Source organism: Mirounga angustirostris, unplaced genomic scaffold (assembly GCF_029215605.1).
Source record: "Mirounga angustirostris isolate CCGP_5_RB_7025 unplaced genomic scaffold, mMirAng1.0.hap1 SCAF_12, whole genome shotgun sequence".
Taxonomy (NCBI): domain Eukaryota; kingdom Metazoa; phylum Chordata; class Mammalia; order Carnivora; family Phocidae; genus Mirounga; species Mirounga angustirostris.
In genome coordinates this window covers 29,634,143-29,648,171 of record NW_026991720.1, presented here as the reverse complement: position 1 = coordinate 29,648,171, position 14,029 = coordinate 29,634,143, and the positions used below count along the sequence as shown (strand labels likewise).

The 14,029-nt window shown below is 39.4% G+C and overlaps 1 protein-coding gene across 4 annotated transcripts in view; it reads right to left on the bottom strand.

Moving 5' to 3' along the window:
• Positions 1 to 14,029, bottom strand: part of TSPAN12 (tetraspanin 12) — a 290,076-nt gene that overhangs the window by 164,217 nt on the left and 111,830 nt on the right. For all 4 annotated transcript variants that reach the window (XM_064575014.1, XM_064575015.1, XM_064575016.1 and 1 more), the window contains exon 8: positions 1,864 to 1,942. In XM_064575014.1, the coding sequence (XP_064431084.1) occupies positions 1,864 to 1,942 (79 nt within the window). The remainder of the gene's footprint in view (positions 1 to 1,863; positions 1,943 to 14,029) is intronic.

Sequence of the window (14,029 nt, the reverse complement as noted above, 5' to 3'; positions counted from 1 at the left end):
AGGGTATTTGTCCTTCTTTGCATCTTCTAAGGCAGTAGCTGACCCTCTTCAGTGGTTCTAGTTCCGTTCCTAAAGGCCTGCTAAAGATCCAGCTGCCACCAGGGACTCGGCCTTTGGGCTCAGAAAGCTGTGTTGTCCTTTGCCTCTCCAGCCTCACGGTGGTTGTGGCTTGGACTGCCATCTCCTGCCTCATCTCTAGCCCCGTTCTTAGTGACCGCAGTGCCACACCCAGCCCCCTTCATTCTCTTCATTAAGTCCTTGCTGCTATAAATAATTGGGGTGGTTCTGTTTTCCTGCTTAGGCTCTGAATACAGACAATACTATTACCTTAGTTACCTTAAAAGTAAGGTATTGTGCCTATAATCTAATCTCATTTCCAGGAAAAGTAAGTGTAGTTAGGAATATACAAAGAGATGTAAGAAATTATGATTTTATGTGCTTGAAATGTGGCATATATTCTGGAATTTTTAAAATTTAATTTCTAATTTCAACTTATTTTCACCTGCTTTGTTTCCTCTTTTTCTTAAAATGAAACGTCAGGAAAATAATTTTTTTAAGATTTTTATTTTTAAGTAATCGCACACCCAAAGTAGGGCTCAAACTTACAACCCCAAGATCAAGAGTTGCGTGCTCTACCAACTGAGCCAGTCAGGCACCCCGAAAATAACTTCTTTATAGAAGGTTCTTTTTAGTTCATTTATGTTTAAGCAGGTATACTTTTTTGTTTCATTTTTATTTATTTTATTTTATTATTACTATTTTTTAACTGGATACAATCAGAATGCAACTACAGGAGCATTTTCATATAGGAATCTGACCAGTTAGAACTATAGCAGTAGAGATATGAATTTATTTAAGACCCTCTTCATTCATGCTTATTTGGGATATACCCTAATTTACATAGTTAATAGAAAGAATGACCATTCAATCAATGCTTTAACTGCCTAAGAAGAGGCAAAAGAATCTAAACATAAAATGCATATAATATCTTCATTTAATTTTAGGAAATAACTTTGTCTCACATTGAACATCATAGAATTGTTCTTCAAAAGTCTCTCTAATGTAAATACAGGCCATTGGATTCTCATCAAAAACAAAGTTTGTTTAAGGATATAGAAACTTTCTAGGTTAAATTGAAGACTTGAATTTTAGTAGAGATACCTGACTGTCTTTGGGAGGTTAAATCACAGCTTCTCTGCTCTGCTTTCCTTTTGTATTTAAACAGCTGTGACTCTTTACATGAAGCATAATCATATTAAATTATTTATGCCTAAAGAATTTTGGAATTTTTATCAGGAAAGAAGTCCCTCATCAGTGACTAGGCAGAGCCATGCATAAATGAAGAAGGACCAAGGCAGGTCTACCACCTGGCAGTATGACTCGTGAGAAACTACCTTTGATGGTGAGCTAAAGACCGGACCCTCAACTCCACCACAAGATAACAGGAGCCCAGGTTCTGCCCAGGGTGTTCAATTGAGTGAGGGGCGCCAGGATGGTCCTGGGATTGCCATTAGATCGTGCTGTTGACTGAATATTTGTGTCCCCCCAAATTCATATGTTAAATCCTAACACTCAGTGTGGTGGGATTAGGAGATGGGGCCTTGGGGGTGATCAGGTCATGAGGTGGAGCCCTCAAGAGTGGGATTAAGGCCCAGAGAGCTCTCTTCCCCTGCCACCAAGTGAGAACACAGTGAAAAGACAGCTCTCTATGAACTAGGAAGTGGGTTCTCATCAGACATTAACTCTGTAGTGCCTTGACCTTGGACTTCCCGGCCCCCAGATCTACAGGAAGGACACAGCCTGCATTTGGGTCTCAGAGCCTAATTCCCTGCCCTAATAGAGGGGGAAGGGGGGAAGTCTTACCTCCAGCACAGTTAGAATTTTGTGCCTTCTTTTCTAGAAAGCTCAAGTAGACAATGGGCAGCAAAATCAGCAGGCCTTCCTGGGCAGAATTAGAAACAAGAGATGTGTTAGGTCATTACTAGATAATCTATAAGTAATTTAAAAAGTACAGTCCAAAATGAAATAGGTAAATCCTTAAAAAGATATCTTAAAGGTGTCGTGAGGCCTATAATGGCTAACAGGTTTGAGACTGTAAACTCGGGTGGAAAGAGATGAAAACTTCCAGGATAAACATCTCCACTTCATGCTTTGATGCTGCCTAACTGATTTCTTCCCTAAGACTGGCACTGCAGACATGACTCCAGGGAACATCTCCTCCTTCCTCCCATGGCAAAAGCACTTAGTAGTCTTTGAGTGGATTGTGGGCAGTAAATAATGTTGATGGTATCAGCAAGTGAAATAGGTGGCTGGTTATAAGAAAACAAACTTAGGAACAGAACTGTTGAAATGGCCCTGGGCTTGGGCTCCTTGGGTGACTGCCTGCAGGCAACCACGGTGACTGGGCCTCAGGCGGGCCAGGGAGCTTCCTCCAACAGTTCTGGCTCAAAGGACAGGAAGAGAGGAAGCCACGCTGCAGGTAACTGAAGAAAGCCCCCAGGGTGAGAGCAGCTCTGATAGTGTTGAAGATGAAAGCCCCTGGGATGCCAAACTGAGAGAGGCATGCTCTGGAAGCTGGTGCCATCAGCCCAAAGCCAAAATGACCAGGCTTTCACCGGGACCTTGATACGCTTGATGGATTAACGTTCATCTGAGGGAAGACAGGCAGACCTCCTCCAATATACTCCCAGGGCATAACCGGAAAGGACCAAGTTAAGAAAAATGGATACCAAACAATGGAATTCTCAGAAATTGCTAGTGCTCACTATCTAAGATTAGCAGCATCTTCAAGAAGATTAGAGAGATATGGACAGAGCCAGCTATTTCCCAGCATGATACGTGAAATTCAGAGAACCAGCGGTCCTATTCATTCATGCTGCTGGGCATTTGAGGATTACAAAATCTGTCAAATTTGGGAGGATTTGTATTTTGAAATTCTAGCAGGGTACGTGTTGGTTAAGCATGTGATAATGGAAAACAAGTAGGAATTAGAAAATTGTCAGTTCTCTCGGCTTCTCTGTTCATTTAAAAATCATGTAGGTTAAAAATGATTTCTCTGGGTATAAAAAGTGAGATTAATTGACAGTGTAGAACTAGGTTATTCTGGGTATAACATCTAAGTATTCAAAGAGGAATTTAGACATATTGAGGAAAGGAGATGGTGCCAGGCTTGGAGAAAGAAAGGAAATCTGGTGAGAAGAGAAAGAGCAGTGGATGTGTCTTCCCCCTTACTCGTTTCCATATTTATTGGTTACCATTAGACCTCTCCCTGGAGGATTTATGTAAGCAGTAAACATTTATTGGGTTTCAGCTGTTTGCTCAGCTCTGGGCAAGGTCTCTGCTAGACTTGGGCTTATAATGATGACAGGATCCTTGACCTCCTGAACCTCTTGGTTTAGAGAGAGAACAGACCTTTAAAAAACTAATTGTACTTCGTTAGTTGAGAGCAGCATTGGAGGCAGTGGGGAGGGAAAACATCACTGGCTGGACAGACATAAAGTGGTCAAGAAGTTCTTCAAAGGACTGATACTTGAGCTTTATCAGTGTAGATGAGGAGATCACCCAAAGGATTTATGCAAAGGGGGTATTCTAGAAAGAACAAAAGCATGGAGGAATGGAAGGACATAATACATGCCAGTAATTGGAAGTGATTTGTTCCAACTGGAGCATAGAGATGTGTGGGTGAGCCGAGGAGGATGGGATGGCCAAGTCAGGAAGAGCGGTGTCTGTCCTGCTAAGGAGCTGGAGCTTTTTCCTGCAGGTGATAGATCAACAATGAAGGCTTTTATGCGGGAGAATGACAAGATCCGACTCTAAGCTACGTGAGAGTGAAAGGATAGCTCCAGGCAACAAAGACTAAAAACCCAAAGCAGGAGAAAACAGTTCCGGTGGTCCTACAGCTGGGAAAGTCAGCTCCCAGCGTTTTTAGAATGTTGTGCCTCACAATAACTGATTGTACATGTATTTTTTATAACCTTGTTAAAAATGAAGAATAAAGTAAACGTTATACATGTAGGCTCTGATTAGCATACTTTGAAAATAAGAAAACACTCTTTAAAGGAGACTATAAAGAGTTCTATTGACGATATTCATTTAGGTAAAAAACACTTTATTAGGATATTCAGTCATAATCATATGTTGCATTTATAACCTTTAAAGCCTCATTTGATCATATAATAGGCAAAAAAAAAAAAAAAAAAAACGAGAAAGAACAGGATCAGAAAAGAATTTGTTTTAGAAAAAGGCACAAGCTAGAGGCACGCAGTTAGTAAGCCCGACTGAAATCTAATGTTGAGAGGTTAGAGCATAAATGTGAGTAGATGTGGTAAAAGCATTTTGGCCGTTCCTCAATTTTCCCCTTCTCTATATGCAACCCCAGTCCTTTCATTTTCCCTAACTTTCACACTAAGGGTCTTGGTTAAAGGGCTTCTTGTTTAAAATTACGCTTTAGTGATACCTCACATTACAGAAATGTACCTATCCTTCTGAAAGAAATAGAAAATGCTGTCAGAATTATTTTACATCTTTTTTGAAACACCGTGAAAATAGATAATCTCTGAAATTGGTGAGGTTTTGTCCTGTTCAACTATTTCCAGAAAAATAAGATGCCCAAAATATATCCCAAATATTAGATGTGTGTAGGCAAAGATAAGGAATTGGTAGAGGCAACTTACTGGAAATACTTTTTCTCTCAGCTTACAAAAACCAAAAAAAGATCCTGCTTGGTTTCCAAACTTTCGTTTAGGTTTTTATGCCCCCTAGTGGGTATTTGGCATTTCTGCAGTTGTAAAATAATGGTGATATTTTTACGGCATTTCCTTTGTGCAATATGTGCTCAAGCATTAATACCAACAATATATGACATTGATTGACATGCCCTTACATATTCGAACTGAAGTGTTTAACATTAGTTGAACCAAAAACTTTTGATAATTTAATAAAAGCTCTGAAAACTTTTAGGAAAATGTCTATGAAGACACACTATCATGGAGTTCTCTGACCCACTTGAATTTTATCCATGAATTCCTTAAGAATCCATCCATTCCTGGTTAAGATCCTCTAATTAAGGTGGGGCATCCTCCAGCTGCCCCCTTTCTTTTAGTAGATGTGAAAATTATTAATGTTGAGAACAGTAGGAAAAGCGAAAAGGAAACATACACTTTTAAAAGAATGGCAGCTAAAAATTTGGCTTAGACTTAAAGAAACAGGAGAGAACACAGAATAACTTTAAATAACTATGCATGTGAGATAATCCAAAAAAATTCTCAAGCTTTCAACGCAGCTAGGACAGTATAGGATTGATCCTACAGGAAGAGAGGTGGAGACAAAATCAAAGCTTTTTAGGCAAACATTGATTTTAAAATGTCAAAAAAAAAATCTTCCTATTGTTGAAGTAATACTAGGGTCCCTCTGGCAAACAAGTTGCATACCACAAGCAGGTGTTATATAGCAACACTTAAAAAAAAAGTTATTTGCTATTTGTATACATTGCAGCTACTATAAAAATTAGCCATCAAACTAGGATCCTTCTAGAATGCCAAACTGATAGCAGAAAATCCATGAATAACTAGCTACTGAGGCCCTAAGGAGTAGAATTATTATTTGAGAAGTGATCCAGCTTTCAGATCAGAAGAAACGATTTCGCAGACCTCTCTGACCAATAGTTATGTCTAGGAGAAAATTCAAGCACAAAATCAGTAATTAAAATACACACACACACACACATCAATTAATAGCTTTTACTGGGTTATTATTATACATATCACCTTCATTTAACTTTTTTAAGGATACTGTCTTAGTCCACTCAGGCTGCTATAACAAAATACCACAGACTTAGTAGTTTATAAAAAACAAAAACGTATTTCTCACAGTTCTGGAGGCTGAGAAGTTCAAGATATCATGTCACCAACAGGTTCAGTGAGGGCTCGTTTCCCGGTTCATAGACTGCCCTTCTTGCTCTGAACTCACATGGTGGAAGGGGCTAAGGAGCTCTGTAGGGTCTCTTTTTATAAGCCCACCGATCCCATTTGTGAGGGCTCTGCTCTTGTGACCTAATCACCTCCCAAAACCTCCACCTCTGAATATCATCCTATTAAGCGTTAGGATTTCAAGTTATGAATTTGGGGGAGACACATTCAGACGTATCATAGCCGATTGATTACCTGTTTTTCAAATACTTCCATTTCCAAATACAGATTCATGTCCCATACGAAGTTGCCGGGTTTTGTTTTTGTTTTTACCTAATGTGGTAGCTTTTACTGAGCCAGCACCTGCCCTAGACAATGTACAGGATGCTCCTGGAGTTCTGTGCAGGTGCACAGAATCCATTTCACTGATTCCTTCCACCTAGCAATTCAAGACGTTTTCATTGTGAGTAAGAGAAAGGGAGAGCACAAGACTGAATTACAATAAGCATTGAGGTTTACATTTAAATCAGCATTTCCTTCCTGTTATATGTAGATCTTTTCTACCTTCCTGAGTGTTGATAAAATGCATGGCTTTTGTTTTCTTAGTATCCATGGGAAGTAGTTTCACAGCTGAAAAGTCATTCCTTAGCTGGGGAGGTTGGCTTATATAACATCTCTCCTTTATAAAATGAGGCTACATTTATACTCTTCGAATAAAAAGAGAAGAAAAAAATAGAAACTATATGAATAGGACGAGGAAGCTAACAGTATTGTGTTTGAACACTGCTTAAGAAAATTCCAGGAAATATTTCTCCATTTGATATCTAAAGACAACTGTACTTTAGGCATATGATTTCTGGACAAATGCCAAAAGGGAGAAAATTGAGTGGATATTAATAAAATTTGGTTTACAATGTATTATGTTTAAAAATTACACACACTGGGGCGCCTGGGTGGCTCAGTCAGTTAAGCATCTGCCTTCGGCTCAGGTCATGATCTCAGGGTCCTGGGATCGAGCCCCATGTCAGGCTCTCTGCTCAGTGGGGAGCCGCTTCTCCCTTTCTCTCTGCCCCCAGCTTGTGCTCTCTCTCTCTCTCTCTCACTCTCTCTATCTGAAATAAATAAATAAAATCTTAAAAAAAAATTACACACACTTTCTAAACTATTTTCATATTACTTGATAAACTGGGAAGATGGATGGATGGATGGATGGGTGGATAGATGGAAGGAAGACATAGGCATTCTACTTGTTTGTCTGAATTAACCAGATTTAGCCACTTTTCTGTCATTGAGTGCATGCCACAATTTAAGTACTTTGCAGAAACTTTTAGTTGACATCTGAGATCAAAATCTTCAAGAACCAATCGTGGAATTTTTTCTGGGGAATTGGTCTTCTGTTCAATAGGGTCTTTAACATGTGGCAAAATATATCATTTTAATTAAGTATTTTGGGCACTATGTGCAAATTTAGAATTAATATTTTTATGTGAATGATACCTCCATGTTGTACCTTTTTAACTGATATGAGGAGGGAAAGAGGCAATAAACATAAGGTTTGGCAGATGTCCAGGATGAAAACAAAAAGCAGAAAGAAACTGGACTGGCTCTACATGGTGAATGGGGGAGAAAAATGGGAAAAGTGAGAAGCGGATCAAAGTAAAAAGATGGGTTAACTTCCTTTTAATTAACAAAGTTCAAGTCTGCGTATTTCTAGTATGTAAAACTTTTGGAGAGTGATTCTTTTATACAATGCCATCCTTTCTCCTATTTTCTTCTATCTTCTAGGAATTCAGTATTTATCTTAGTAGACCTTAAAAGCCCCTTATAACCTTTTAACAAATTTTCTTTAAATATAGAAAAAAAATGCCTCTGTGAAAAACAAAACCACGTCTACATAATTTTTCGATGTCAATCTTTTTGGGAAAGGGATGTTTGAAGACTGGGGACATCAGATTAAATTCTGTAGAAAAACAGAAAGACTAGAATATATAATATCACTGGGCTTAGCATTAATTTAAAGATCAGGAGGTCAGGAAAAATGAGGCATGTTTTTACATGGAATAAAAGAATAAAATGCCAACCAGTAAACAAAATGCCTCGGATAGAAATCATCATTAAAAAATGGCAGTATTGTAGGCAATACTTAAACTACACTATCATTTAGCCGAGCTGAGTGTCACCTCTCATCATGAAGCTTTCCCTTCTAAGACTTTCCTCCATCGAGTGTGAGATAGGATTCCTGAGCTGTATAATGCTATTTTGCTGCTTACTAGGAGTTTGAATACTAGTTAAAAGAGCCTTTGTTAAACAAAGGGAAGCAGCTGATTTTGCCAGAGAGCTATTTCCTATCCCCAGTAGATTCTGGGCCCAATTTTAAGTTTGCAGATAAAAATTACTGTTTCCATTCTCAAGGTGATTCCTAAGTGAGAAGAGAGACAAAATGGACAACGGTAAGAACAGATACAAACCATGCTGGGTATTTGTCGTGATTCTCCGACATAGTTGAACTAGTGAAATATGCTTAATTTTGCAAAGAGAAACAGCAGTCCAATCTTAAGAGCAGGAAGCAGAGCAGAAAGAGCCGTAGATACAGTACGTAGGGGAGTGTGGAAGGAGGCCTCAGGTGCTCCTCCGGGATCAGGCTGAGGGGGTCCCACAGAGCAGTCAGGGGCAGCTAGCTGGCTGCACCCACGAGCACGCCCACCACTGCCCCTTGCCCGCACCCAGGCACGCCCACCGCAGCCCCCTGCCTGCCTGCCCTACTCCCGGTGCCCTCCCCACATCTCCCTCTGCCCCAGCCTTACAACAGCGGAGCCCTGCGGCCCATCCTCATTTTCTGTATCATGAAAAGGATCTGTCCTTTTACTCAAGAGGAAAACAACGGGAGGAGATGTCCCCACCAATGAGCACTTTGTTGTCCCACCCACGGTCCCTTTGCACCATGATCACGGAAGGTGTGGCCAGTTCCCCTCAAGCGCTCACCTTTGCTTTCCTGATTGTGAAGGAAATTTGGATTGTAAAACAAATATGGTGGAGGTAAATAATAAAGACTGAATTTGATGCAGATTAGCACAGCTTTATGACATTAAAGCACTCCTATCTGTTATCTCTCTTCCCTTACGGGTCCTTCTAGGCTGAATTTTCTGCCTTTCCGCAAGCTGGCTCACATCCTTACTTTCTACCCTCTTGTTACAAAATGAACAAGAAATTTCACTTTACCCATTTTTTCCCCTCGGAGTAACAAGTTCACTTTCTGCTTTATTTATTTATATTAGAATCTGTTTACATTCAAAAAGGATTTGCAATGATTATTTCTCTAGTTGAATCCTGGGCACCTTGTCAAAAATTGCTTTCCCAGGAAAACCTGCTTTTATCAATTGGCTCAGAATCCCTTTAACTGATTCCCTCAGAGTTTATTTTCTCCCTTCTTCTTTTGGGGGAAGACTTTCTGAATGTATGATTATCTTCCATCCCTACCACCACCACCACCTGCTCCCTGAACTTACCAGCCTTCTTGTCTTCTTAAAATCTTACTGAGTTTTGGGTCCATACCACACAGTCTAGCCCTTAATTTTCTCTAATAATTACAAGAGTGCTAGCCTTGCCTACTCGATGATACAGCGAGCCTAGGATACAAAAAGTAGCTTATAAATACTAATTTTAAAAAATCTCTTAGAGAAAGACAGGAAAAACTTTATTTTGGATTCATTTCACTATCTTATTTGTTTTGTTTTATTTTATGTATTTATATCTTGCAAAGTTTATTTGAATCTCATGGGCTCAATCCTTGTTTATTCTGGCCACAACAAATCTGGCTGAATTTTATTTATTTTCCCTGTTGAGAAACACTTTCTAGACCCTGATTGGAAGACCTTGAAATCAAATCCCTTTTTTGAAAAGCAGCTTGTATGTGTATGTGTTTTAGACTTTTCCAGGACCTACTGTATAATCAGTGCAAAGAGAAAAAAGAGGTCAATAAAATATGACTGGGCACTCAATGTGAACTGTGGCAAACATAGAAATTGGCTCACGTGCACACAGCATTGTATAAAAAGTTGATCTTCCAATTCCATTGACAGATCCTTATAGTAAGAAAGTCCTCATGACTTTTTTGCTCACCTTATAAATTCTTTTATGTGTGACTGTTTCCTTACTAACAAACCTCAGATTATGATTTACCTTCCCGGATGGACCACAGAAAGAGACCCTGTTGGGGCACCCAAGTGGCTCAGTTGGGTAAGTGGTGGCCTTCGACTCGGGTCATAATCCCAGAGTCCTGGGCTCAGGTCATGATCCTGGAGTCCTGGGATAGAGCCCCACATCACCTGCTTCTCCCTCCACCCTTCCCCCTGCTCATGTGCTCTCTGGCGTGCTCTCTCTCAAATGAATAAAATCTTAAAAAAAAAAAAAAAGAAAAGAAAGAGACCCTGTTTCATATAGACACAGCATTCCAATTTCTGGGTTTTTTCTATTTTTTTGTTTGTTTGTTTGTTTTACTAGAAATTAATTCTGTCGTTCTGATGCCAAAACCTTGTGGGAATTTTAGTTACAGTGAATTAGCTCGACTGCCAATCACCGCAAAACACTGACAAGAATGAGTAACTGAGCCTTCAAAACAAGGACCAGAGCCTGGAATGGGGTCACCAAACGTGCCAGTCAGGAGAGCCCGCTGTCACTCTTACTTCCCTTTCCAGGACCAATCCTTCTGCAACTTTCCTTTCCATATTGACACACAAATGTTTTCCCACAAAACAATGTTAATTACAGTGATCATTTCCTAGGCCACCCTTCAGGATACAGTGCAACCTCAAGTCCTCCTAAACCTCCTTGAGTCTGGATTCCAATACCTGAGCTCCTCTCAAGAGTGTTGAGCACCCCAGAGCCTCACAGTGAACATGGAGTAGTTGGAGCTTTACAGGCATTAGCTAGGTAACTTCTGCAGTCTTAGGATCAAAAGATCTTCTTGCTCCCTCCCCAGGGATGAATCCTTAGAAGAACTCTGTATCAGTAAGGTAGAGAAAAATGGATTCTTCAACTGATATTTACTAAGAGCCTGCTTTGTGCTGGTGAGACACTCAATAGAGCAGATCCTGCTTTGTGGAGGTTATATTCTAATGACAGCAGGGCAGGTGGGTAGTCAAAAAATAAATATGTTACTAAATTATAAAATATCATGTGTTAACAGTACTGTGAAGGGCATTCAATGGGGAAATGTTATCGAGAATGACTAGGGGAGAGAATAAGACCACTGTGGATAAGGTAGCCAGCAAAATAACTTATGGAATGGGCACATGTAAGTCTCAACCTGAATAATAATGATCTGGTGTCCGCACATGTGAACAGAAAGCCAGATGGCCAGTTGTAGCTGGAGGACAGTGGACCTGGTGTGAAATACAGGCAGTAATTAAACAATATGGGCTCTTGGAGATGAATCTGAGGAGTTTGGATTTATTTTAGTTCCAAGTCTATTAGAAGGTTTAAGCAAAGTAGTAACAGTCCAATCTCCACTCTAAAACCATAACTCTGGCTACTATGTTGGCATGAATTGTCAAGTGGGAAATATGGAAGAGAGAGTCCAGGTAAGAAGCTGTAACTACCCATGGCTCTGGCAAGGGATGGGGATAGCTTGGATTGTTGTGGTAAAATGGAGGTTAAGGAAAGAGACCCGAATGGGATATAATTTGGTTGGGTCAGCGATAACAAGACTAGCTCAGAAATGAGATGCAGGGACTGAAGATTGGGGCGACTCGTTCAATTTTGGTGTGAGCAACTGCGTGGTTTACAGTTCCATGTAACTGGAGGACTGGGGGAGGAACAGGTTTGAGGGTGGCAGAAATAAGAGTTCCTTTTTGGCTAATTTGTCTTAATTGGCTCTTAGTAGGTTCTTAAAAAATCCAGGGGTAGGACAAAGCAGACCAGACCACTGAAGATATGAATCTCATTTTCAAGATAAGCATCAGGGCTGTCAATATAAATTAGGGCATCGGCAGCATATAGGTAACTGCCAACTATGAGATTGGATGAAATCACATAGGAAAGGGTTTATGTGGAGACAGTAAGAGTCTGAGACCCATGTTACCCCAGGATCTAGAAATCAAATAAGGGGGGAAAAGCCAGAAAAGAAGATGGAGAAGCAGCCAATGAGGTAGGAGGACCACAAAGGGAATTTTCCAATACTGAAGCCAAAAGAAAGTGTTGCAAGGAGAGAGAAAACTAATTAAATACAAATGAGAGATTGAATAAAGATCATCATGGAGAAATGACCACTGGATTTAACGAGTGAAGGTTAATGAGACCTTGGAAAGTTTGTCTTTTAAGTGATTGTATTCGACAAAAGGAATGTGCTATACCACTTTTTCTACTTGAATTTCATAACCAATCTAATGCTGAAAAAATGAAGTGGAAAAGGATGTTATCTAGATTATAAAATTCAGCATGGAAATACTGAATATAAATAAATATAAAGAACTTTGCCATATTATATAAAGGACAAATTGAAGAGCTATCATTACATCATCTGGCTTAAAATATTTTCCAATCAAAGAGATATCTAAATATAATTTTTTATATTCAGATATTCATAATTTCTGGTTTATTAAAGTCTTAACCCATGTATATTGTCCTCATAAAATAGAGATAGATTGGTCCAAAAAAATCATTTGAATTAAGGTAAAAAGCTATTTGTGGCAGGCAGAAATAACTTTCTGTGACTTAAAACCTTACTTTTTTTCTCTAACCCAGGTATGGTGACATGGTACCAAAAACCATAGCAGGGAAGATTTTTGGTTCCATCTGTTCGCTGAGTGGGGTCTTGGTCATTGCTCTTCCTGTTCCAGTGATTGTATCTAACTTCAGTCGGATCTACCACCAAAATCAACGAGCAGACAAACGGAGAGCACAGAAGGTGTGTATTCAGCTCTGGGCTGCCATGATTTAGCATCTCCCACTTTTTATAGTGAGCTTTACAATCCCCTACTGGCTATTCAATGTTCCAGATTCCGTCAATAGTTGCATCAGGCAGCACAAGCTAGGTTATACCATGGTAAAAAAAAAAAAAAAAAGAACCTTAATATCTCAGTGGCTTAAAACAACAAGAAATATTTCTCAGTCATGCTGCAGGTCCATTACTGGTCCAGCGATAGAAATTCCCATCTTGACAAAATACTTCTGCAATCATTCAAGCAGGGGTAACAGGACATGATGAATCACAATGACTCCTAAAACCTCCTCCTGGAAGTGGGCCAGCTCACTTCTATTTCTACTGCACTAGCCAAAGTAAGTCATATAGCCGTGTGTAACTTCAAAGTGGGCAGGGAAATATAATCCTACTGTACAATCAGAGGCAGAGAGAAAGAATTATCTAGTAAACAGCACTAATGATGGCAGTAAAATCAAAGATAGATTCTTGGCAAATTTTATCAGAATCAGATTTCTAGATCTGATTCATTTAGTCTCTATCCATCAGGGGTCAAGCTGGTTCCAGTAGACCAGGACTATTAAAAGGAACTAAGATATGTCTCAGATATTTTAAGTAGTTGACCCAGGAAGTAGGAGAAATCTGATCATTAGTAGCTGAGTTTTATTCCTGGCCCAGCAATTTACTGTTTCTCTGAACTTCTTGCCAGCTATTAATCCCTCTACAAGTAAGCAAGATGCATACTCAACTATAAAAGGGGGAAAACATACCTACCTCACAAAAAGATTAAGAACATATGCAAATGTATATAAATCTATGTAAGCATATCATAATAATACTAACCATATCTAACATTTATTGCTGGGTTACTATGTGCCAGGTACTGGTTTGATATTTTTAAAAAATAATTCATATTGTCTTCATGAGTCTAGGAGTGAGTTGCCATTATTATTCCTATTTTTTAGATGAGGATCCTAAGGTATCCAGAAGTTGAGAAATTCTGAGGGCACATACTTAATAAATTATAAAACCGTCATTCAGTCCAAGCCCACCAGGCTCCCAGGTTCATACGCTTAAACATTATGGGAGATTGCTTCTCAGAAAAACTAAATGTTAGCAAACTTCCATTCCCCGATTTTTGTCAAAATAAGTCACTTCACCGTCAGGGTCCTTGCTACCTAGGAATAATTTTGGAAATCTCTTTTAT